This window comes from Aythya ferina (genome assembly GCF_964211825.1).
Source record: "Aythya ferina genome assembly, chromosome: 2".
Lineage (NCBI taxonomy): Eukaryota > Metazoa > Chordata > Aves > Anseriformes > Anatidae > Aythya > Aythya ferina.
In genome coordinates, this window is record NC_140297.1 from 81,514,020 (window position 1) to 81,536,980 (window position 22,961).

Consider the following 22,961-nt stretch of genomic DNA (forward strand, 5'->3'; position numbering starts at 1 on the left):
TTTCCCCTGGTGAGCAGCACAGCACTGGAGCAGGTTGCCCAGGAAAGCTGGGGAAACTCCACCCTTGGAAGGACTGTGGCTGACCTTATCTACTGATGGGTCTGCTCTCAGTGGGAGTTGGCCTCTGGAAATCCCTGTCAACCAACCTGTGTGATTCTCTCTCTTGTTCCTTTGCTGTCAACACCCCTTTTGCCTTCTCATCTCCATTTCTCATCCTCTCTGGCATTCTTGTGTCTTGACTAGCAGAGGGAGCCAGCTTGCTTGCTGTCAGCATACTTCTTTGGAACTTGGAGTCTCTCCAGCGTGGCCTTTCTCACCACCTAACCATTCAGTGAGCCTTTATCTTATCCTGATTTCTTGATGACTCTGCTCATCGTACTAAAACCACCACTTGTTTAATTTCTGGCATTTCTTCATTGCCTTGCACAACACTGATTTCTGCTACTTTTCAGAAGGCTTGACCCATTCTGTTCCTGTAATCAGGCTTGCAGCAAAATGCTTAGCACACAGTACAGTTTCCTTCCCTTCCTCCATTCCCCTTCCCCTATCCCCCAGACTCTTACAGATGTTGCCACCACCTTCCTCTTCTCCCACCACCCAACACCAGCCCTGCTCTCTCCTGGGACAGCAGAGTGATGACCACTATGCCATGTTTGCCCCTCTTGTATTTTTTCACTCCATCTTTGCTCGAGACCTGCCACTGGGGTTGTTTCAGTCCTTGTTCTTCAAGGACATGCAACTACGGCGCACCAGCTCAATGTTTTGCAGTGTTTCTCATAGGTGTTTCCCAGCCAAGAAGGCAACAAGATTTCTTCACCAACACAAGAAGCAGGGGTGCCCAGCCTTACCTCTTTCATGGCTTTGCCTCTGCCTGTGCTCCTAATGATCTTGACTCTGAAGCTGGACTCTCAGAGTCTAATTCAGTCACTGATCTCTTGCCATTTAATGCTGATGTACCTTATTCAAAACCCAAGAGTAACAGCTGGGCAAAGCTGGAGAGGTGAATCAGGCCTACCATAACTTCTTACATTCAGAAACTAAAATCATATATTCTGGTTCCATAACCCTTTTACTAGGTTCATTTATTTTAAAAATAGACAAGCTGTCTACACAACATCAGGAGACCATTGGAGTAGATGAACAGTTTTGCTATCCTATCAGTAGACTACTGCCGTGGAATAGCAAAACTGAGATTATAATCTACATTGTCCGTTTGAAATGCCTAAAATTAAAATGTGACAAGGTCAACAAGGAGGACAAAACTGCATGACATCTTTTGGGGGTTCAGTAGAGAGCAGCTTTGTGTAGGCGGGAACAGCCTGGATGTAGGGGAGAAGGAAAGGGAGGTGCAAGCCATACCGTGTTTCTAAATTTATTCATTGCTTAACACACGGGCACAGAACCTGGCTGAGGACAAGGCTTAAGTCTTCTCTCTCACAGGATCACAGGTAAATATTTAAACCAATTTAAGTAACTTTTCTGATGCTTTTAAAAGGTGGTCTGTACCTTGTATGGCTGTATAAGTAAATTGTAACATACCAGTGTTATACTGCAATCGTTGCTCTTGATATATGCTTTTCTAGGTGTCAAGTTTTAGAGAAAATTAACTTGTCTGGCTAAGGAAAAGAGTTAGTTGAGGGCAGAATTAATCACAAGAAGGAAGATTTTCTCAGGGCAGTAACTGTCTTATTAATTAAAATCTTTAGTTTGATAAAGGAGTCCCATACTTCAGGTGAAGTAAAGGCCATTTTCATTCTGCAACAGCACAGCACTGTGCATTATCAGGCCAGGGACTCAGAGGAGTATACATTAGAGATAAGCAGAGAGATTTCTATCCTGATGCTTATTTGGCCAAGTTCTCAAAGGAAATCACACTGTGGTACAGATTTGGTATAGATTTCACAGTGACTGCCAGAAGAGCTGTAGTAGTTTAGTAAGCAACCACTCCATAATTACCTGTAGACTTGAGATATTTCTGCAGTGCCATTCCATAGGTATCAATCTTTCTTTACATAATGATGACAACAATAACAACAACGACATTTTCTGGTCTCTTGATTGGAAAACATGAAGCAGGTACTACTGGGCAAATATCCCAAAGTCTGGAATACTTCTAGCTTCAAGGAATCCACCAATTTCTGGGGAAAATACAATTGTCAGAACGTACAGAAGAGGTGTCAGTTAGACTTCATGAATAAAATACTGCAATCTAAAAGCAAATAACAACTTGGCCATACATGATACTAGTTGAAATGGGTAGCTAGACAAGGAAAGCCGATAAGCCTAAGAATTATGCATAAATACGTTCTCAGTATCAGCTCTTAATTCTATATAGATCAAAAATGAGGTAGCAGGAAGCTTAGATGTGTTATGACTCCATGTACTAAAACCACAGAAATATTTAGATTCCCCTGAGAACATTGCTTTGATGAATAATTTAAGAATGAAACGAAACAAAAATATGCAGCTTAAAAATCTGTACCCTTTTGAAAACCAAAGGCAGAAAGGAACACAAAGAAAAACGCAGCTCTGTAAAAGAGGACATATCTATAATTACAGAGAATTATCAGCTGAATAACAAAAAACTAACAAATTTCTGCTCCTAACAGGTGGCAAACAGTATCTGCATGGAAGATAAAACATATTACTAGGCTATTAGTTTTAGTAGGTGCCCACGCATTGTGTGGCACATGTAACATGTCTCACTAATATGCATTGCATGCATCATTTTAAACATTCAAACAGTAAAATTCCTTCTGTTGCCTCTTTCCAGATTGTAGCGATGGAACAGGTCTCAGAAGCAGTCGGCAAGTTTACAATTGATCTTTTCAAGAAGCTGAATGAGACCAACAAGGACAAAAACATTTTCTTTTCCCCCTGGAGTATATCATCTGCTCTGGCCCTGACATACCTGGGTGCAAAAGGCAATACAGCGAGAGAGATAGGAGAGGTAGGTTGCTGTGGTGCTCAGCATTGCCCAGCACTCCTGTTCAGACTCGGGGAAATGCCCAGTGTTCCTCTTTGGGGAAAACCATTGGGCTTTACACAAATGCATTGCTACTGCTGAGTGCAACTGCTGTGGAAGGGAGTTCAGCTTTGTGGCATGCCTGCATGAACGCTGATGTTCTGGGAGGGGAGCAGTGCTGTCCTTTGTTACTCTGTGGGATTTACACATTCTACAACTTCAGCATCCCTTTGATTAGTCACCCAAGCAGAATGAATTATCGTAAGGAGTAAAACAAAACAACCATTTTATCTCCATTAAGCTTTAGGTCATGCAAGTCCCTTCATGCCTGTTTCTTACCTTTGGAAACTCTGTCTGCAGGTTCTTCATTTCACTAAAGCTGCGGGAGCTGCTGGGTCGTCTTCTGTGGCCAGACCTTCTCGGGGAAGACCAAAAAGAAGAAAAATGGTATCTATTAGAGATAATAGATAAGATAAAGAGTCTCCAGAATCAAAATGTCCAGATATAGCTTTAAAAGTCCAGTATTTCTCACCTGTATCTATCGTTATATTTAAAGTACAAAACCGAACATGCTTCACAACACATTCAAGTTCAGTTCTCTTCACTCAGACTCAAAAGAAGGACAAGTCGCTGGGATATTTTGGAAGGTTTACTGTATGGTAAATCAGTCATTAACAGAGCCCTGCAAACTGCAGTGGTGCTAAATTTGGAGAGAGAAAATATAAGAGAGAGGAACACAAATCTCTTCCCACATGCATCACTTAAAATTTCATTAAAAATGTAATTGTTAAATGTATGGTTTCTCTTTCCAAGGACCCTGAGCATGAGCAAGCTGAAAATATCCACTCTGGCTTCAAGGAGCTCCTGGCTGCCATCAACAAACCCAGAAACACCTACTCACTGAGAAGTGCCAACCGTATCTATGTGGAAAAAACCTACCCATTGCTGCCTGTAAGTTGAACAGTTTTATCTCAGAGAGGATTAAGAAAAGCTGTGAAAAAAAAAAAAAAAGTTTTTCATTGTATTTACTTGTCATTAATAGAACAGGTTTGAAGCTGTCCCCCAGTACTTCACATAAAGAGCCCTGACTTCCAGTGATAAGCTTCACTGGAAAATACCAGTTGCCTTCTCCCAGTATATAAGGATCTTCTGACAGTAATACAGGATTTCTTTTCATGCAGTATGGCTTTATTATTAGGAAATTTATTATTAGGATTTGCAACACATGCAATTGTAAATGGGACATTAAAATAAGCACATCCATGGGATATGCACTGTCTTTCTCCCTTCTCCAAATTAAACTGGGAAGAAGAGCAGGGAATTTTCTGTCCTTATTTCTTAACTGTTAACTCACAGCCCAATAGAGGGCAAAAAGCTAGATCCCACAGCCCTCTATGCACAAGAAGTTAACATGAAGTCCAAGAGCTAACAACTTCCTTTTGGGGGCTGAAAATATACAGTACATTATAGAACTTCTTTCTTTTTTTTTCTTTTTATTGTCAATTTCCAGACATACATACAGCTCAGCAAGAAATACTACAAGGCAGAGCCACAAAAGGTTAACTTTAAAACAGCACCTGAACAATGCAGGAAGGAAATCAACACCTGGGTGGAAAAGGAAACTGAGGGTAAGTTGAGCTTGACCCCAACATCTTCCCTCTGCTAATAAGCCAGCCTGACGCTCCCTTTGGGCAGGTGCCCTTGAATGGGCAGCAAGCAGAGATGCAGTGGGAGGGCAGAGCAAGAGCAGCACTGGGACAGCCCGAAATACCTGATGCAGACCTCAGTGAGGTCTCTGGGGAACTTCCTCCAAGGCAGGTGGGGATGGATGCCTGCCTAGAGGAACTTTCCTGCACTGCCCAGAGGTGTGAGCCTCCTTGTGCCTGGCCTAACCTGCTGGCAGAGGCAGCACACAGCTTTCTGCTCCCTGCTGCTTGCCATGAAGCTGTGGCAGCTTTGGAAACAGCAAACAGACTCATTGATTTGTGCCAGGGAAGCGAATTAGGGGGTAGGGAACTGAGGCATGGACTTTTTCACTACGGAGCTGAACTGAAGGAAAGACAAACAAAACGCCCTCACCATGCTACACTGGAATAAAACCTGACTTTTCTGATTTCAAAAGGTAAAATCAAGAATTTGCTGAATTCACAAGATGTGCAAAGCTACACCAAGCTGATCCTGGTAAATGCCATCTACTTCAAGGCAGAATGGGAAGAGAAATTTAACGGAGGAATAACAAACACGCAACCCTTCCGACTGAGCAAGGTGAGCTCCTCTTTGCCTTCCTTGCAGCGAACAGCCTGGTGACAGCACCTCCTGCTGCACTATCTCCATTCATCAGTCCTTACGTATCCCTGCACTAAACAGACTCTCTGAAAAGCTGGTTACAGCAAAACGTGGCAGTGGTCAGCTCACCAACATTTATGCAACGTCAAGACACTGCTCAGGCAAAGGATAACTAGATCCAGATAGATTATGCAGTTTCCAAAAACTAACTAGAGTCACGTAAGGCCTTTTTGCAAAACAGGGTTAAAATTCCCCTCATCATGAGCCCTTTGGCACAGAAACGAGTGTTGTCTTCTAAGGGTTGTGATGTGAAGAAAAACTGCACAACACTTGCTCTCTTAAACCATAAGCTGTTTCTCTGCTGTAGTGTTGGGTGGCTGTATGCCATGCCTGCTCTGTCCCCCTTAATCTTTGCAGACATTTCTCTCTTCCTCCTTCTGTGGGCTGCTGTGTATGTTCTGGGGCAAAGAGAAAATCAGTCAACTCAGTCCCCAGAAAAATGCTCTGGGGCAAATGCCAAGATCTACAATATTTCCCAGTCAAGAAGAGCTGTGGAAAAATTATGACAAATTGCTTTATAAGTCATCTTCATTCTTCTTTTCAAGGCATAATTTGTAACCCATAAATAAATACTTTACAGAACAAGTCTAAGCCTGTGAAGATGATGTATATGAGACATGTATTTCCAGTTCTTATCATGGAAACAATGAACTTCAAAATGATTGAGCTACCGTACGTGAAACGTGAACTCAGTATGTTCATCCTACTTCCCGATGACATCAAAGATGGTACTACAGGTCTGGAACAGGTAAAAAAAAAAAAAGCTATATCCGTTTTGTATCACCACCCAGATGTTAAAACAAAAAGGACAGACCAGTGACCATATCTCCCCCTCTGAGGACATGCCGTTTGATCTCCCCCGTTAACTGAATTAATTTCTTTTAATACCTATCTCATCCTGCTCTTGACATCTGTACGTAACTGGACCAAGCCATTTGGCACACAGCTGGGAATCTTCCAGCAACTTGTTTCATGTGATGACTGAAATAAAAGAGAGGACAGAAGTACCTCAGAGGATGGCAGCTGCAGGCGTTGGGTGCCCTGTCTTTTTTCTGCAATGAATTTGGCAGAGGTGGTGCTCAAAAACTTGCAACGCTGTGTCCCTTGTTTGCTTTACACTCTGTCTCTGATCATCAGTGAAACCAATTTGTATTTCGTGCTTTCACCTAAATGTTAAGTTTGCCACTTAAAAACTCATTCAATTGGTGAAAAAATTATTTTATAATCAATTGCTTTTCCCTTGCAATTATCAAATTTCTCCTCTTTCTTGAACAACAGCTAGAAAGAGAACTGACATATGAGAAGCTGTCTGAGTGGGCTGATTCAAAGAAGATGACAAATACTCTTGTGGATCTGCAGCTGCCTAAGTTCAAGCTGGAGGAGAAATGCGACCTCAGTGATTATCTGAGCATCATGGGAATGCGCCTTGCCTTCACCAGCAACGCTGATTTCAGTGGAATGGGTGCTAAGAAGGATTTGGCTATCTCCAAAGTTATTCACCAGTCTTTTGTTGCAGTTGATGAGGAAGGCACTGAGGCAGCTGCCGCTACTGCTGTTGTCATAGTCACAACTTCACTTATCAGCAATGTTCTGACTTTCAAGGCTGATCACCCTTTCCACTTTTTCATCAGACACAACAAATCCAAGAGCATCCTCTTTTTTGGCAGATTCTGCTCCCCTTAGAATGAGTTATTCCTTGCTCCCAGGCAGCATCTAAAGTTCACTTATCAATAGAAAAATGTGAACTGCAGCATTCAAAGCTCAGCCTTAAGCCATATAGCCATAGGTACTGAAAGTTTATGTCCTTTTTCTTTCCACACGCCCCCAACTAAGGCAGCACCCAGAGACCACCCTGTGCCTCAAAGACTGTCATTCCGCAGCTGCTTTCCATTGTGCTAATGAGACAGCTTTTCACAGAAAGCAGAATGCTGAATTTTGCTCCCTTGCATCAAACCTGCTTTTCTGGCTTTGTTGTTCAAGAGTAAGGAGGAGTCATAAAGGCTTTTTGCATGCAGCCCATCATCTAGCCCCGTGCCTGGTGCTGACTTCAAGGGAAATGCAGCCTATACTTTTAGACCTCTCAAAGAGGAAAAAATCCCCTAAGGAAGAGAAATAATAATAATAATAAAAAGTATTTAGAAATCTATACACTATACTCTCTTTTCCTTACTGGGAAACCTGCATTTGCATTAAAATAGTTTCCTTATCTTCACTGTTTTAAAGATTGTTGGAAGTTAATGAAATACTTAATACAAACCCAAATTCATCTCAAAATGCCCCTTATCTCCCCATCTCACCACATATACACAGGTACATCACACGCATTCTCTATATTGCCCTTGCAGCTTCATGAAAAAATGAGGCAGTGAGGGAAAACAGTCCAGCCTTTAACATTTAATTGCCGACTTCTGTTCGTTTTGCAGTACATCCTAATTTCTCTAAACTTTGAAGGATAAGGTTGCTAAGAGTTCCAACCAGCATAAAGGCTAAGAAAACTACAAGCAACATGTCTTATTGCTTGCTGCCTCTTATTGATATGCAATCAAAAAACTCCAGAATCCAAATCTGCTTCCTCTTTTTAATTTAATGTAATTATACCTGTTTTCTTGGTAATACCTGCACAGTTTCCTGATATCAGATATCATGCATTGATAAATGTACAATTTGTAAGTTAAGAGTGCGTTTCAGCCAAGATCGTTCTGGTTCTGAGAGAAACACCAGTGAGAATTTGATTGATGCTTTACTTCATAATTTTGCCGTGATCTGCATTTAATCAATAAATGAACTCGGAGTTGTGTTTGTGCTACTCAAGGTACTGACTTACCCGGCTCTCTTAGAGCATCCTTTACAATGCATGGCTGACACACATTTCTACCCATGCCATTCCAAACCAACCACCACATCACCCCAAAAGACAAAGAGCTGGGTCAGTGTCTTAATACACCAGTGTCTTAATTCCTCTAGGCATCAAACAGCACCGAAAATGTTATTTTACACATACACAGTGTAAAATGTTATTTTACACTGAACATATTATTCTACACATTTACTAGACACAACAAATCAAATCAAACTCTGGTGAGCAATTTTTTGCTCAGAGACTCAAAGCATCTGAATTTTCTTTCATGGTAAGCATTCCTTTTCCCTTTTTGACCACAGCTTATTGCACTACCTGCCTCCATTTGAACCTACCAAGAAGGCTCATCTGCCTGTCACAATACACTAGAAATAAGAAGTCCAACCTGAGCCTATAGCCCTCAAAAGCAGCTTCCAAATATCTCTTTCTGTGCTTTCCTATGCCTATAAGGAACTGCACAAAGCTTTGTAGCCATTATAGTACAAAGCAACCACACATCAGAGAACATTATATCAGGCAACCAGGTTTGAGGAGGAAAGTACTGTAAAAACATACACTCTCAGCAAAATTCCACCTATAATTACAGCTCACCCTCCACCTCGACAAAAGGCAGTCTGTTTGGAAATATGCCTCCACCCAACAAAGTACACCTGCATCATCTTCCCTGTACAAAGTGCTGCTTCTAAAATCAGTGCCCTCCCTTACCTGTAACCCCCAGAACAGGGTTCAGCTGTCTGTCATCACGGACCTGCCGTGGTGCAGCCCAACTGCATACTATTGACTCAGCTTTATTAAGAAATGTATCATTAAGGTGTCAAAAAGCTTGTAAGTAATGGCCACACACACTAAGTCAAGTAAAACCACAAATAGAGGAGCTATTGTCAGGACTGAATAGTTAGCATAGCAAGGATTTAAAAGGAGAAACAATAACACAAAGAGGTTTTGAAACCTCAATTAAAAAAATTCAGTAATTGGAAGGCAACAACCTGCACCATCAAGGCTCGGCGTCTTCTGGGGAGCAACAAAGACCTCCCTCTATTGAGTAATGCCTGGCCAGCAAAGGCTCCTCAGAGTGGTAAGCATATTAATTCTTGGCCTTATGGCATATTAGTTCAAGGTCTATGCTGTGTGTATTCAACAATAAAAAGTTACTGGGAAAGACTAAACTTGTCTTAGACTAACCCTGTTTGCAGAGTCATGCTGTATAATAGCAGAAGTTGCCCAAAAAAAGATGGGAAGAGTCCCGTGCCAAACCCAATGAAAGGTCTTTCCATGCTGAATGTTGTGCATCCCCTCACTCATACCACAAGTAAAGGGGAAAAGGGGAGTTGGAAGAGTTTTGTTTGTGACTCTCTGTACTGCTTTCATGGTAACCAGGGTCTGGCCCTCAGTTGAGGCTAACCCTTACAGAATCGTTCAGGCTAGAAGTGACCACCTGAGGTCATCTGGTCCAACTCCCCTGCTCAGGTGGGGTCAGGACTGTGTCCAGTTGGGTTTTGAGTATCTCCACCAGTTGAATGGGATTTCCCACAGCGTTAAAACAACAACAACAACAACAAAACATAACCAGACTTAGTCTAGGACTGATTTTAAATTGTGCTGCTTTTAAACAGATGCAACCACAAGAGAACTGATTGTCAAAAAAAAAAAAAAAAAAAAAAATGCCCAAAGAGTCCACTCAAATTACTGAGTAAACCAATTACAGGTAGAAAGATGCAACCTCACATCCACATTGAGCAAGCTGGGGATGAAAGATGGCTTCAAAAAGTCTAAAATCACTTCATCGGATTGCCTGAGGAAAATGACTAGTTTTATCAGAAGACTTCTTATGACCATTTGTCAGAGGTCGATGTATTTGCAGACAACATGTCAGGAGTTTGATGCTGCAAAACACTGTTTCCAGCATTGTTTGCAGCAAGTCACTATTTCCTCTACGTGGCATGGCAAAACCAAGAGCACCTTCTCTTTCACGTGTTTGCTCCCCTTGGAAACTCTGCTCTCTCTTACTTAACAGGATCTTGCAGTGGATACCACAAAGGGTGTCTACACAATTTGGGCAACCTTTCTTAATCTTCCTGTATTTTTGGCCAATCTTTGTAGCGTGTAGTACAGTAATTATTATCACTAACAGTTGTTTTTTTTTTTTTTTTTTCCTTCTCCTATACATTTAGCTAAAAAATAGGTAACAGCAGTTTCAGATATGTAGCAAGAACATTTCTTAAGCACATAACTAAACATAATAGTGTCTGCTATATTTCTGAAGAAAGAAAACAAGATGGATATTCCTATGAAAAATGCAGACACTTAGAAATAAAATATAAAAAAAGAGAGGCACATGTATCGCTCCTGAAACCTTGTATGGCATACATATCAGTCAGATTCAAAGTGGATATAAACACAAAATTGTATTTCTAGTTCTAAATATGCGTTTGAACTCTTTATACTGATGATTTTTCCATACAGGTTGACCGCATGCTGGTAATCTGTTTGTTCTGCATTTGTCATACTTGTGGGCAGGGAGCACTCCTAAGTAACCATACATGTAGCACAACAGATAAATAACAATCATGAAGGAAATGGATCAATGCAGTTAATCTAAGCCACACAGATAAGAGCAGAGGAAAACTGGAATTGCTAATTACGTTGGTTAAAGTAAAATATTTGTATACAGATAACTGCCTTGTATTACGTCTCTACTGATCTCTGACTTTACACATTTTGCTGTTTTCACTCTCTACTCCAACACAACAAACAGCCTCAGTAAAACAAGTCATTACAAGCAGAGCTTCCAAGCATTTTTTTGTGGATGATCCAAACGCCCTTCATTTGTAACAGAGGAATAAGGAGCTTGGTATGGTGCAGGGCCTTTAGTTATCTAAACCACCTTCACCTCCTCTTCTAGGAGCCACATTCTGTTAAAGCGCCATCCAACACTTCAAGTGAGCCCAGTGTTCACTTACACCTCATTTATTTTAGGTGACTGTGGTAGCACCTTCTGAGCTCCCTTGAGGATCTGATTTCTGAGACATAAGAGGACAAGTGTAAAACGTCACAAAATAAGGGTTTTATGTGACCTGACAGCCACAAGTATTCAAACCTTTCTCCTCTGAAATTTGACAACAGTCACACTTTGCCATTTGACAACAGCAATAACAACCTACTTCACTACTCCTTTGCAGTCAAATCTTTTAGATTAGTTTATATTAATTTCACAATTCGCAGAGTAAGAAGAAAAGGAAGCTATAAAATTAGTTCAGCGTGTCCCTTATCAATGCAGTGTGTCTCTATTCTCTTCTGCAATTCCCATAGTTTTGCAGGCCAGACACCACTGGGAGAAAGGCATACTGGCCTTCATGTTTCAGGACGCACACCAACTAACAGTGGTTTTGAACCTCACCCTCCTTCTGTCCCTCTCTGTAAATTCTGCAAGCTGGTGATGGAGAGAAGAAATGGGAATAAATGAGGGAACAGGCACGTTAATACAAGAGGAGGATGTAGGGAAGAAAAGGGAGGTGCAACCATTTCTACATTTCCAAAAGTATTCGTTGCCTCACATACCACCAACAGATCCTGACTGAGGACATCTTAACTCTTCCCTCTCTCGCAGGATTCAGGTAGTGTAAACATTCATATCTATATAACCAGCTTTATTTTGGAAGTCTTAAAAATTTGTATAAATTCCTTGGAACTGAGCAGTTAAATGATGGCATAAATGTCATGCAGGGGTAGGGGCTGTTCGTTTTTTAGTACAAACTGCAGCGCTTTGGAAAACACCATGCAAAGGGCGCAGTGATCAGGATGCAAACCCAGACTGTGCAAAACCTGTGCAGCCTGAGAGGGCAGAAAGTTTCCTCACAGTGTGCAGGGTGCCTACCTTAATCACCAGGCTATGAGTTGGTTTAGGATCAGGGGAGTGAGTATAGACTGAAGGACAGAATGCTCTCTTAGAGACACATGACAGCATGACTCTGTAACACAATATTGGGTGTATTGGCTCAAGCCTCTGCTTCATTCATATAAAAAAAGCTACTGGATCAGGCATCCAGATTTTTTCTTTCCCAGATGACCAAATTGTCTAGTGGATTGATGAACTTCACACAAACCTGCACTTGTTCTCTCTCTCAAGCCTGAGAAATGTCTGATTGCTGCGTGCAGATTCAGTTCAGGCACATGCTGGAAATAGCAGAGAGATTGGTTTGAAATTCTTCAGGCAAAAACATCCATCCCATCCCTGTTCACTAGATATGCTCTGAGAGTATCTAGTTGATCAGCTCCTCCAGGCACAGTAGTAAGAGACACCTCAGCATATTTAGGAAAAGGTATGAGCAAGGCTGCAGGGTGTCCACCTCTGAAACACTCCTGAGAAGGCTTGGAAGCTGTTTTGGAGCCTTGGGAAGCTTTGAAATCCAAATTCAAGGATCCTGGAGGCTCCAGGTATCTCTAACACTGCATGGCAACTGTCTTTAAGGACTGCTGGTTTTGATTTAAGCATGAAAATTGTGGGTGAAGATGGATTAAAACGTCTCGTTGTTTTTGTTGATCTAATGCTTAGTCTTGCACCTGATGCAACCGTGCACTGTCTTTGGTATGAGCAGTCCTCATACTGTTGAAGGCAATGGAGATTTCTGAATTTCTGGGATTGTAAAATACAGGAGTTTACTTGAAAAACAGTAATTAACAAATCCAGCTACAGGTACCAAACGTAGATCTATCTCTACAAAGAACATTTAACAATGTACAGATCTCTAGAACCCTTTTAGATACGAGTAAGGAATTGCATGAATTCACTACGCTTCTTTCAGTGGAAAATAACAGTTAAGGAAGTTTAAAGAAATAAGGAGAAGAGCTCAAAGAAGCACAGTGGGAAATGCTTCTGTTTCACAACATCAGAACCAAAGAATAATTATATGAAACTTAAGCAAATGCTTTCTTTTTATTTTTTTTTTAATATTTTCGGTTGTGAAAACATTCCTAGCTAAAATAGTGCTTATCTGACGATGGCTAAGTAAAAGGGTTGAAACAAGACTATATATATTTAGGAGTGACGGGAAAGGGAGAAATAATGCAGGTCTTGAAAAGAGACCTGCTATCTGACTGTATTTGGTATCTATGCAGTATTTTGACCATTAACTTTTTATTATTTTTTTGTGTTTATTTTTTATTTTCTTCTTATTATTTTTAATCATAAAGAAGCAGTCATCACCTCTGTCTGCCAATCATTTACCTTAGGCTGTATCGATGGAGTCTTTCTCAGCGTCAACCAACAGCTTTGCTCTGGACCTTTACAAAAAGCTGAATGAAACTTCCAAAGGCCAGAACATTTTCTTTGCTCCTTGGAGTATTGCAACTGCTCTCGCCATGGTCTATCTGGGTGCAAAAGGTGACACTGCAGCACAGATGGCTAAGGTAAACTGTGAAATTAGCAGTATTAAAGCTGGTTCCCACATGAATTGCATTACCTACCTGCCTATGTGAAACAGAAAGGAGCAACATGGGGAAAACAGTGATTTGTCATCGTGTTGGGTACAAGAAATAATCTCATCCACGCCGCCTGCAGTCCTGCAGGTCACTGTTCTTCCAGTTTATTTCCAAGAGCTCCCTGCTCTACTACTACCCCTACATTTAGCTTACACTTAACAGTTGCCAGAGGGAAGTTATTGACATTAGAGACTACTGCACTCTTGTTGGGAAATCTACCTTCTATTTAAATTGCCCTTGAAGAGAATAATTCACCTGACGTTGTGCTCAAGTAGTAATAAAGAGACATCTTTATTAACAAAATTAATATGCAACTAAGACACTCTAGAGAAAGGAAAGCCAGAGATACTATCACTGCTTCTAGACCCCAGGTATTCCTGAAAGCGGTGTATCTGTGTTCTCATTCTGCAAACCCAAACCAGTGAGCTCTCCTGATTCCAAGCCTGACTGCACAGGAGCAGTACAAATGTCTTTGCTTGTAACATGGTAAACCCACAAATCAGGTAATGTTCCTCCCATGCATAATGGGGACACACTAGAAGCGAAAAAATGATCTCATGATCACTTTTACAGAACTTGTTGGTCTTGTACTGTTTTATTTATGTACATACATTATTTTATTTATGTACATACGTTAACTTTAGAGTTTTACATTGGCATCCCAGTAGTAAGACTCTGAACTGCACTATGTTGTTTGTTCTGCTTAGTCACGATCTGAAAATAAATTCCACATAACTAAGCATGAATTGACCATTGTTCCAAATAAATTCATGTCTGAGCCATGATATTGCTCTGTTATTAAGTAGTAAATATGACTAAAATAGATATAATTATGATATAATTATAGAGTATAATCGAGAGTAAGGTCTTGTCCTCATTAACTTCAGTAGACTAACTAATATTGTGCATGACCGGTGAATTTTCTTAAGTAGAAAACTAATACAATTACATAAACTTGAGCACTTTTATCTTCTTAAAACAAGCTGTCCTTATGAAAATTTGTCATTGTCACAGGTGCTTCATTTTAACCAGACTGGAAGAGAAGAAGATTCTTCTGAGACAACAAGGCCTTCTCTGGGGAGACCAAAGAACAGAGAAATGGTATGTATTACAACAAAAGACTCAGAGGAATAAATATCATTCTCCTTTTAGCTGGCCTGGGATGAATCCTCAGGATAAATCATTATGTCTGCATTCATTTTAGTAATTCACTGACTTTCTAAGTTGTAGCAAGGTCTGCCTGATGCGGTCCTCCAGACATCTCTCTCTGTTACCTCTTCAGCCTGTCCCCATTCCTTTGCAAAACTCAACCTCTTCTATCCTCTGATCACCAAGTTCTTTTCCGTGTGTCCTTCCTAGAAGCCCATGTCTCAGCACGAGTGAAAGAAGACCAGAGCAAGGAATGCTGCCTCACCAACCTAAGGTTAAGTCACCGTGCACCAGTTGCATAGATTCCCATTGTCAAAAGCTCAAAAAGCTCAAAAGCTGCAAGGCTGCCTTAAGTGGTCCTCGTGACACTCAAAATTAGGCCTATGACTGAAAACAGATGATCCAACCTCCTGGCTGCACCATCAGCAGATGACCCCAAAGGTCTAGGCAGCTCTGCAGAATCAAACCTTCACCCCACAGACAGAAACAATTTGTCCAGTTGTACGTAGTGCTGCAAATATGCTAGATACTCAAAAAAGAGCTCCAGCCCTTGGCATTCCTTTTAAATTAAAATGACCTGAGGTTTTTCAAATGACCACGGAAGGTGCAATGCTCCAGAGAGAAAAAGTATTTCCATACTAATTGATGTCTCTTTCCAAGGGTCCTGAGCATGCGGAAGCTGAAGACATCCACGCAGGCTTCAAAGAGCTCCTGTCTGCCATGAACAAGCCCAGAAACACCTACTTGCTGAAAAGTGCCAACCAACTGTTTGAAGAGAAGACCTACCCATTACTGCCGGTGAGTTGAACATTTTTGCTTAAAAAATATTCTGAGCTTAAAGGTATTAATAACAAAGGAAATCAAAATTTTCCAAATGATAGCACTGCGGTTCTAGTAAGAAGGTGAGGACAGCCGTACTGGGCTAGTCTTACATGGACAAGAGGTCCACCTTGTCTCTTTTCAGCCTGCTTCTTGTTAGCATCGCTGTTGGTTTGTTTTTCCTCTAAAGGAAGCTTCTCTGTATCCCTGGTCATCCTTGTTCCCCTTGTCAGTGGTACTTATACTCCAGCATTTCTGAGATGGGGAGGCCAGAACTGCACAGAGAATTCAAACCATAGGCACACCATGGCCTTACAGAGCAGCATATTAATGTTTGTCCTTTTATTACTTAATTTCTTTCTAAGTCTTCAAATTATATTTGCCTTTTTGACCATTACTAGGCAGGTATTTTTCATACAACTGTCCATTATAGCTTCAGCACCTAATTCCTGAAGTGTAATCATGCTCTATATACTACCCTCCACTGCATTATTTACAGATGTTTCAATGTGTATATTGGAATGCAAATATTTAGATCTATGTTCTATAAATTAAATATTTTAGCACAAATCTCATCACTTATCCCTATAGAGCTCCAATAGTAATATCCATTTACCATGAACACTATTTCCTCCTCCTGTTGGTTTCCATTCTTTTAAATGGACGAGATCTTTCTCTGTAGTCCCATGGATACTCAGCTTCTTCAAAAGCCTTTGGTGGGAACTCTTCTGAAATGCTTTTTTTTAATCCAATTAGGCTGTCATGGCTTAACCTTCTTACCCACAGGCTTCCTGACACCTTCAAAAAAACTCCAACAGATTTGTAATGTAGAACTTCCTATTACAAAATGCTGCTCCGATACATCATGCTTATCCACATGCCCGCTAAACCTATTTATTCATGTGCCCTGTGGGCTCATGAGTTTGCAGTTCCCTGTATCTTTGACATCCTTTTAAGAACTGACATTGCATTAATCATCATCCAGTTTCTTGGAAGGTGGTTTTAAATGAGATTACGGTTCTTTGATCTTGGAGTTTGCTTCCACCTCCTGAGTAATTAGCAATTACTTACTCATTAAATTAAATAAATCCTGATGAATGCATATTGCTCATTTTCTCCACAATCTCATGTATCTACCCTTTAAGACTAATCAGAGAATTTCCTGCTGGGAATCTCCCTGAACTGTCTCAGAGAAGACAGCAATGTAAAAGTCAATTCTAGGTTTCTGCCACAATGTTATCCTACCAGAACATTCCTTTTATGCCTGACCCTCTATTGTCCTCACAAACTCTTGGCAGGTTCCTTGAGTCTGAAGTAAATCTAAAAATGTTATTTTAACTTTGTATGAGGCTACTCTTCCCTCTTGTACTGAACTCTACATCACAAAGCAGAAAATACTTCAATGATATGAAAAGGTCATTCTGAGAAATAACAATGATAAAAAGGTGAAGAATGTTTATTTCATTTGATATTTCAAAATTACAAATTTCCATTTTGAATTTCAAGTACAAAAACATGACGTATCACTCTCCATGAGACAGAAGTTCTTACTTAATATTTAGCACAAAAATGTATCAGACCTTATTTTAAGGGTTATCTAATTTCAAATTAAATACATTTTCACCAACTGTGTATTAGCAGATTGTATAATCTGTTGAAGTGATTATTTCCACCACTTTTGTAGATTAAATTTTACTACCTAAGCATTAATTTTCCAATTCTATCTTTCAGAAATTCTTAGAACTCATCACAAGGTATTACAAAGTAAAACCACAAGCTGTAAACTTTAAGACAGCTGCGGAACAAGCCAGAGCACAGATCAATTCCTGGGTTGAAAATGAAACAGAGAGTAAGTTAAGTACCACTCTAATGGCTTTTTCTTTTCTCATTTCCAAATCATTTGCATTTCCACTTGTATTTCTCCTGCAGCCAGGGATCCATAAGAGATGGAAACTCAGGGGAGGTGACAAGCAAAGTGCAGTTAAATGGCTTGAAGAATGGCTCCCTCCAAACCTAACTGCTGCTCTTTACAAGGTCCTTCCTTTCATCCTTCCAGCCATGGCCTCTTCTGAATTATTTCTGTTCATTGGAGGCAGAAATAGATACTGAATGGCTCCACCCTGATTAATTAAGTCTTCTCTTCTGAATGTTTTAAGCTGCATGCAACCAGCTTCACAGAATGTCCAAACTTTAACCAATTTCCAATGTCAGCTACTATAAAAACTGCTGTTAATAGATTTAAAAATAAGATACTTTTTACCATATGTGTACTATGAAAAATGTACAGGAAAAAAGTCTCCCAGGTGCACTTTTGTTAAATACATAGGCACAGAGAAAGCACAACTAAAACTAGTAATTCACACTGTCACACTGAAATAACAGTCCTATTTGTCTGATTTTGAAGGGAAGATCCAGAATCTGCTGCCTGCAGGATCTCTTGATTCTCACACCATACTGGTCTTAGTAAATGCCATTTATTTCAAAGGAAACTGGGAAAAGAGATTTCCTGAAAAAGATACTTCTGAGACACCATTCAGATTAAGCAAGGTAAATTCCTTCAATCTATCTATTACTGAAGAGCGACAAACCTCTAAATATTTCACCTGCATTTCATACGCCACTGCAACTCTACCTGTAGATAGGCACATGGTATAAACGCAGTGAGAAGAGCAATTGTAAAAAGAAGTCAGAATTATTTACACAGATGCATGAGAATAAGATTTTCTCTCTAATCAGTAGCTCCTTGCTGCCAAAACACTATAGTTAAGTAACTTAAGCATAAGAAGAAATTTCTCTTAAGTGTTGAGGTGCCATTTTCAAAAGGGACTGAGCTACTTCGGAGAGCAGTGTTTAGACACCTAGGTCTCTTTTATGCTTTTGAGACAGATAGTCTGTAATCTGAGTTCAAGCAATCTGAACCAACTGTTCTTTCCTAATGTACCCTTGTGGTTGCGCAAAACCTGATGTGGAAGTTTCATGAGGGTTCAACATTTTAGCCAAGTGTGTGTGGACGATGTGTTTGGTATACGCTGAGGATATGATTGAGCTAACTGTTTAAACATTCATGCACTGACAATTCACGGTAGCTCATGGATGAGTATTTCTGGATTATGTCAAAGGTGAGCAAAAGGATTTGTCAATCGAAACACATACCTTGTTTGACATAGATTACGAGTGCAAATATCTTTTGTATACCAGGTGATTTGAAGCAATCGTGTCGATACTGTGGCTGTGTATCTGACAGCTACTACACTACACATGTGGTTTTAGGATTACTCATGGTACACAGCGCACAGAGGGTTTAATTCACAGCGTATCTGATAGAAAAGCCTGCAAACAGATGAACTTTTGCACTTGTGTAACAATGGAAAGGAGAGAGTGGATGTATCAGCAAAGGTCTGTGAACATAACCACAGCTTGGGAATGCAGAAAATTGCTGGGTAATTTTATTCCATTTGCTAATCAAACCCTCTGTGGTTTGAGGAAGAGGAATAGCCAGCACAGGTCACAGATACAGTTTAGAGGCAAATTAAGAAAATCAGTATTGTTTGGGAGTATGCAAAAGAGTTGATGGCATCCAAGGAAAGGAAGTCAACATTTCACCCCTTACCCTCAATCAACACATTCACTCCAACAGTGTACAGTCTGTGAGGAAACCTGAAATACAGAGTAATTATTTGCTTATCAAAGCTCACTCCTTGTTTTTAAGAGTGAGAAATACATTACATGCAATTAAGTTAGAACGTTGTTAGCATATGTGTCTATATGGATTTTTTTTTCAAAGATTCCATTGATTTTGGAACAGGGGCACATGTGATACTGTCTGAAGGAAACGGTACTGGAAAAATATTCAAATGTTGCTGAGTCTTAAACTTGTTTCCAAATCTTTGCTTTCAGTTCAAAGAAGCAAGTAATCTTCTTCATTACTTCTAAGGAATGAGGTAGTACTACTGATTTTTTATGTCTTAATTGTTTCACAGACCAGGACTAAGCCAGTACAGATGATGTTTCTGAGAGATACATTTTTAATCTTTCAAGAGACAACCATGAAATTCCAAGTCATTGAGCTGCCATATGTGGAAAATGAAGTCAGCATGTTCATTCTCCTACCAGACGACATCAGTGACAACACTACTGGTCTGGAGCTGGTAAAATTGACATACTGTTGCATCACATACACTATGAGACATTAATGGAAACAGATGAAAATAGCGAGGAAGAATGAGCTTCAAAATTATGGCAGAAAGGGATTTGCTGTGTATATACTTTGTTTCATAAGCTATAATACAATGATTTCTCAGCCTAGGATTCAGGGAATCTGTTAATGATGCGATCATAATATTATACTTGATACACCTAAAAAAGTATGTCCACACTACTGTCTTAGCCTATTTTGTATCCTCTTTTCTATTGCTAGAATAGCAGAACAAGGAAAGGGAAAAACAGATCTGAAACGTCATGCCATAGAATTAATCTTCTTCTGAAAGCTGCATTAATCATTTTATGTCATTTGCAGTCCGGATTTGCACCTGATACTTTGTGGTGAGGATTCTCAAACTAAGCACTGACCATCCTGACCCACTAGGTATCAGCAGCCACTCATGGTCATGCCAGGATCGGTTTCAGACTCTAAAGAGATCAGAGCAAACATTTTTATTTGTACCCAAGGTCCCATGCATCCTACTTACTTAGCACCAAGAGAATATACCAAGAGCCTATTAGTATCACCATGACATCGTAAAAAAGTAGTGCTTTTCACATCCGTAAAAAATAAGGAACTATTCTGCAGGTTCACTGCTACACCTTACCACCTTTAAGGAAACAGACAAGACTGTATGTCATGCAGCACTTTGCAGGATCACGTCCTAAGGATACAGAGAGCATCCCAGCTGCGTACACAGCTGGTAGCTGGACTTTATTTTACATCTTGATGAGTGTTACACCCTGGTGTGCATGTCTTCTCTTTGTCCTTTGCATTATGACTATTTTCTTCCCAAATTCATTGCAGGTGGAAAGAGAGCTGACCTACGAGAAACTGGCTGAATGGTCCAACTCAGACTATATGATGAAAGCTGAAGTAGAACTGTACCTGCCCAAACTGAAGCTGGAAGAAAATTATGATCTTAAATCCACTTTGAGCAGCATGGGCATACGAAACGCTTTTGATCCAGTTCAGGCTGATTTCACAGGGATGTCAGTGAAGAAGGACCTCTTCATCTCAAAAGTTATTCACAAAGCTTTCGTGGAGGTCAATGAAGAAGGTACTGAGGCAGCAGCTGCCACAGGTGTCCTGGTGATGAGAACAAGAACACCTAAAGTAACTTTTAAAGCTGACCACCCCTTCCTCTTCTTTATTAGGCACAACAAGTCCCAAACCATCCTCTTCTTTGGCAGATTCTGCTCACCCTAGTCAGCATTACTCCCTGCCCTGCAGAGCAGCAGATAGTGGTTTGCCAACTCAGGGTAAAACCTGATACTTCTGCTGCAGCTGGAGGGATACCTGGACCTGGACTTCCTCTATCAGACCACACACCCCACAGCCTGAAGCAAAGCTTCTCCTTTTGCTTCTCCTACACCAAAATGATAGCCATGACAGTGTCTAGGGGAGCACACAATGCCTCGTGTTGACCGAGCAACCCTGGTTAGCACTCAGCCAGGTTAGCCTGCTGGGGTAGCTCTGTCCCCCAGCCACTATCAGCCGTGGCATTACCATCCCCCTTTCCCTCACTGTAGTGCATGCAAACGTGAGGCCCAGTCCTCGCCCTCATGACTACATCCTGATTCAGATGTGGTCTGCACTTACTTCCACCTTGCTATAATTAGCCCATTTAGCCCTTGATTAGGTCCCTGCATTGCAGCTATGGGCAACCCTCCCCCAAAAAAGCTAGCCACCCCTCTTGCTTCTTACACACACCCCCAGACTTAAGTCTTCGTCATCTCTGAATTTTGCATCAACACATTCTTCCACAGATTACCTCGAAAAATAATTACAAAAAACCACACCCCTGTAAGGGCTGTTTGCCTCACTTACAGCTATGGGCGTGCCAGAACCACGCTCAGCCTCTGGCTACAGCAACAGCACGCCTTTATTATTATTAATAATAATAATAGTAATATCGCATGATGCTCATAGCCTGATGGTGTTTTCTGTCAGTTATACGAGGAGAAGGGGAGGAGGAGGTAGGAAATAAGTAGCAAGGCAAAGCCTGCGGAGATGTAGGGGGGCTGCGGCCAAAATGGCCGCCGCCCGCCCGCGGCCATAGCGGGGAAGGGGCGCAGCGGCGCAGCCCCCAGCAGCAACCATGAAGGTGGCCATGAAGGGGGCCATGAAGGCAGCCATGGAGGGGCCAAGCCCCACCCCTTTCCCCGGCGATGGGCGGCCCGTGGCCGGGCAAGGCTTCCGGGGGAAGGGCGGAGCGGAGGCTGGGGAAACGCCGGTGGCCGGCCGGCTGGGTGAGTGGGGCGGCTGCTACGCTGTACTGCTTGCTACGGGCAGTGTGCGTTGGATTGTTTTTTTGAGGGGAAAAGGGGATTTTTTGGCGCCTCCACGAAGCTCCTTTCCCCTCATGGATGCCTGTGTCAGCCGGGGAGCTGTGGCTGGGCGGCCGGCTGTGTACCGGTGGCCGTGCCGTGGTGTCGCCGGAGTGCGGCCACAGGGCGGTGGCCGGGGCAGAGCCGCAGCTTGCTGGGGCTGGGCGCCCTGGGGAGCCCTGTCAGCTCAGAGCAGCCTTTCCCAAAGCGCAGGAGACACGATTTGGGGTTAGGACACCCCAAAATCGCTGCTGCCGGCACGGTGCTGTGTGCCCAGCCGCCCGTCAATGGCATGGTGTGTGAGGGGGTTGTGGCAGGCAGGTGGAAATGGACAGTGCGCGCTTGTCTCTTGGGTGTTCTTGTTCCTTACCCTGTCTGCATCGTCTCCAAAAGCCCTCTGTTGGGTTATGTTACAGTTCCTGAGCTGTGGGGAGAGTGTGGATAACTAAAGCTGCCGCTCCATGCCCAGTGTCTCAGCTGTTGCGCTGTTCCTTGCAGTTTGGATAAAAGCACAGATTTTGAGGCAAAGGGTGTGTGAGATGCAGTCTTTTGTCTGTAAAGGTTTGCCTGTCGTGGAAAGCCTGCACAAACTTCTGGCGCCTGCAGGCTGAAAACCTCATTGCTGGCAGTCTGACAGCAAAACTTCTGGTCCCTGGAATAACCAATGTGAACTGAAAATGCAGAGTGCCTCCTACACGCTGTAAAGCGCATGTGGTTACATCGCTTCTGTTTCAGGCAGAATCAGAGGATTGTTTCAATCCAAGTTGTTTTTTTCCTTTTTTTTTTTTTTTTTTTTTTTTTTTTCCATTTGTGGGA

General features: G+C 41.6%; 2 protein-coding genes across 2 annotated transcripts in view; one reads left to right on the forward strand and one right to left on the reverse strand.

Annotated features, from left to right (window-relative positions):
- The window catches only part of LOC311431036 (uncharacterized protein), a 28,921-nt gene extending 25,550 nt beyond the window's left edge, over window positions 1-3,371 (reverse strand). The window contains exons 1-2 of the mRNA XM_084508157.1: window positions 3,305-3,371; window positions 1,957-2,138 (exon numbers count right to left, since the gene is read on the reverse strand). Of these exons, the coding sequence (XP_084364283.1) occupies window positions 1,957-2,043 (87 nt within the window). The 5' untranslated portion in view covers window positions 2,044-2,138; window positions 3,305-3,371. The remainder of the gene's footprint in view (window positions 1-1,956; window positions 2,139-3,304) is intronic.
- On the forward strand, window positions 1,287-21,736 carry LOC311432459 (uncharacterized protein). Its single transcript, XM_084510909.1, has 18 exons — window positions 1,287-1,448; window positions 2,774-2,950; window positions 3,326-3,412; window positions 3,779-3,916; window positions 4,476-4,593; window positions 5,088-5,230; window positions 5,892-6,059; window positions 6,590-6,991; window positions 10,632-10,646; window positions 11,071-11,144; window positions 12,449-12,602; window positions 13,398-13,574; window positions 14,661-14,747; window positions 15,456-15,593; window positions 17,346-17,463; window positions 18,019-18,161; window positions 19,595-19,762; window positions 20,623-21,736. Exons 2-18 carry the CDS (start codon window positions 2,783-2,785, stop codon window positions 21,022-21,024), a joined length of 2,700 nt encoding a protein of 899 aa, XP_084367035.1. The 5' UTR covers window positions 1,287-1,448; window positions 2,774-2,782; the 3' UTR covers window positions 21,025-21,736.
- The last annotated feature ends 1,225 nt before the right edge of the window (window positions 21,737-22,961 follow it).

What these genes read in the sequence shown, in the direction of transcription:
- LOC311432459 (XM_084510909.1), top strand. Translation starts at nt 2,783, where the DNA reads ATGGAACAGGTCTCAGAAGCAGTCGGCAAGTTTACAATTGATCTTTTC. An exon ending in CAGCGAGAGAGATAGGAGAG is followed by an intron (nt 2,951 to 3,325) that starts GTAGGTTGCTGT and finishes CTCTGTCTGCAG; the next exon opens with GTTCTTCATTTCACTAAAGC. An exon ending in GTACTACAGGTCTGGAACAG is followed by an intron (nt 6,060 to 6,589) that starts GTAAAAAAAAAA and finishes CTTGAACAACAG; the next exon opens with CTAGAAAGAGAACTGACATA.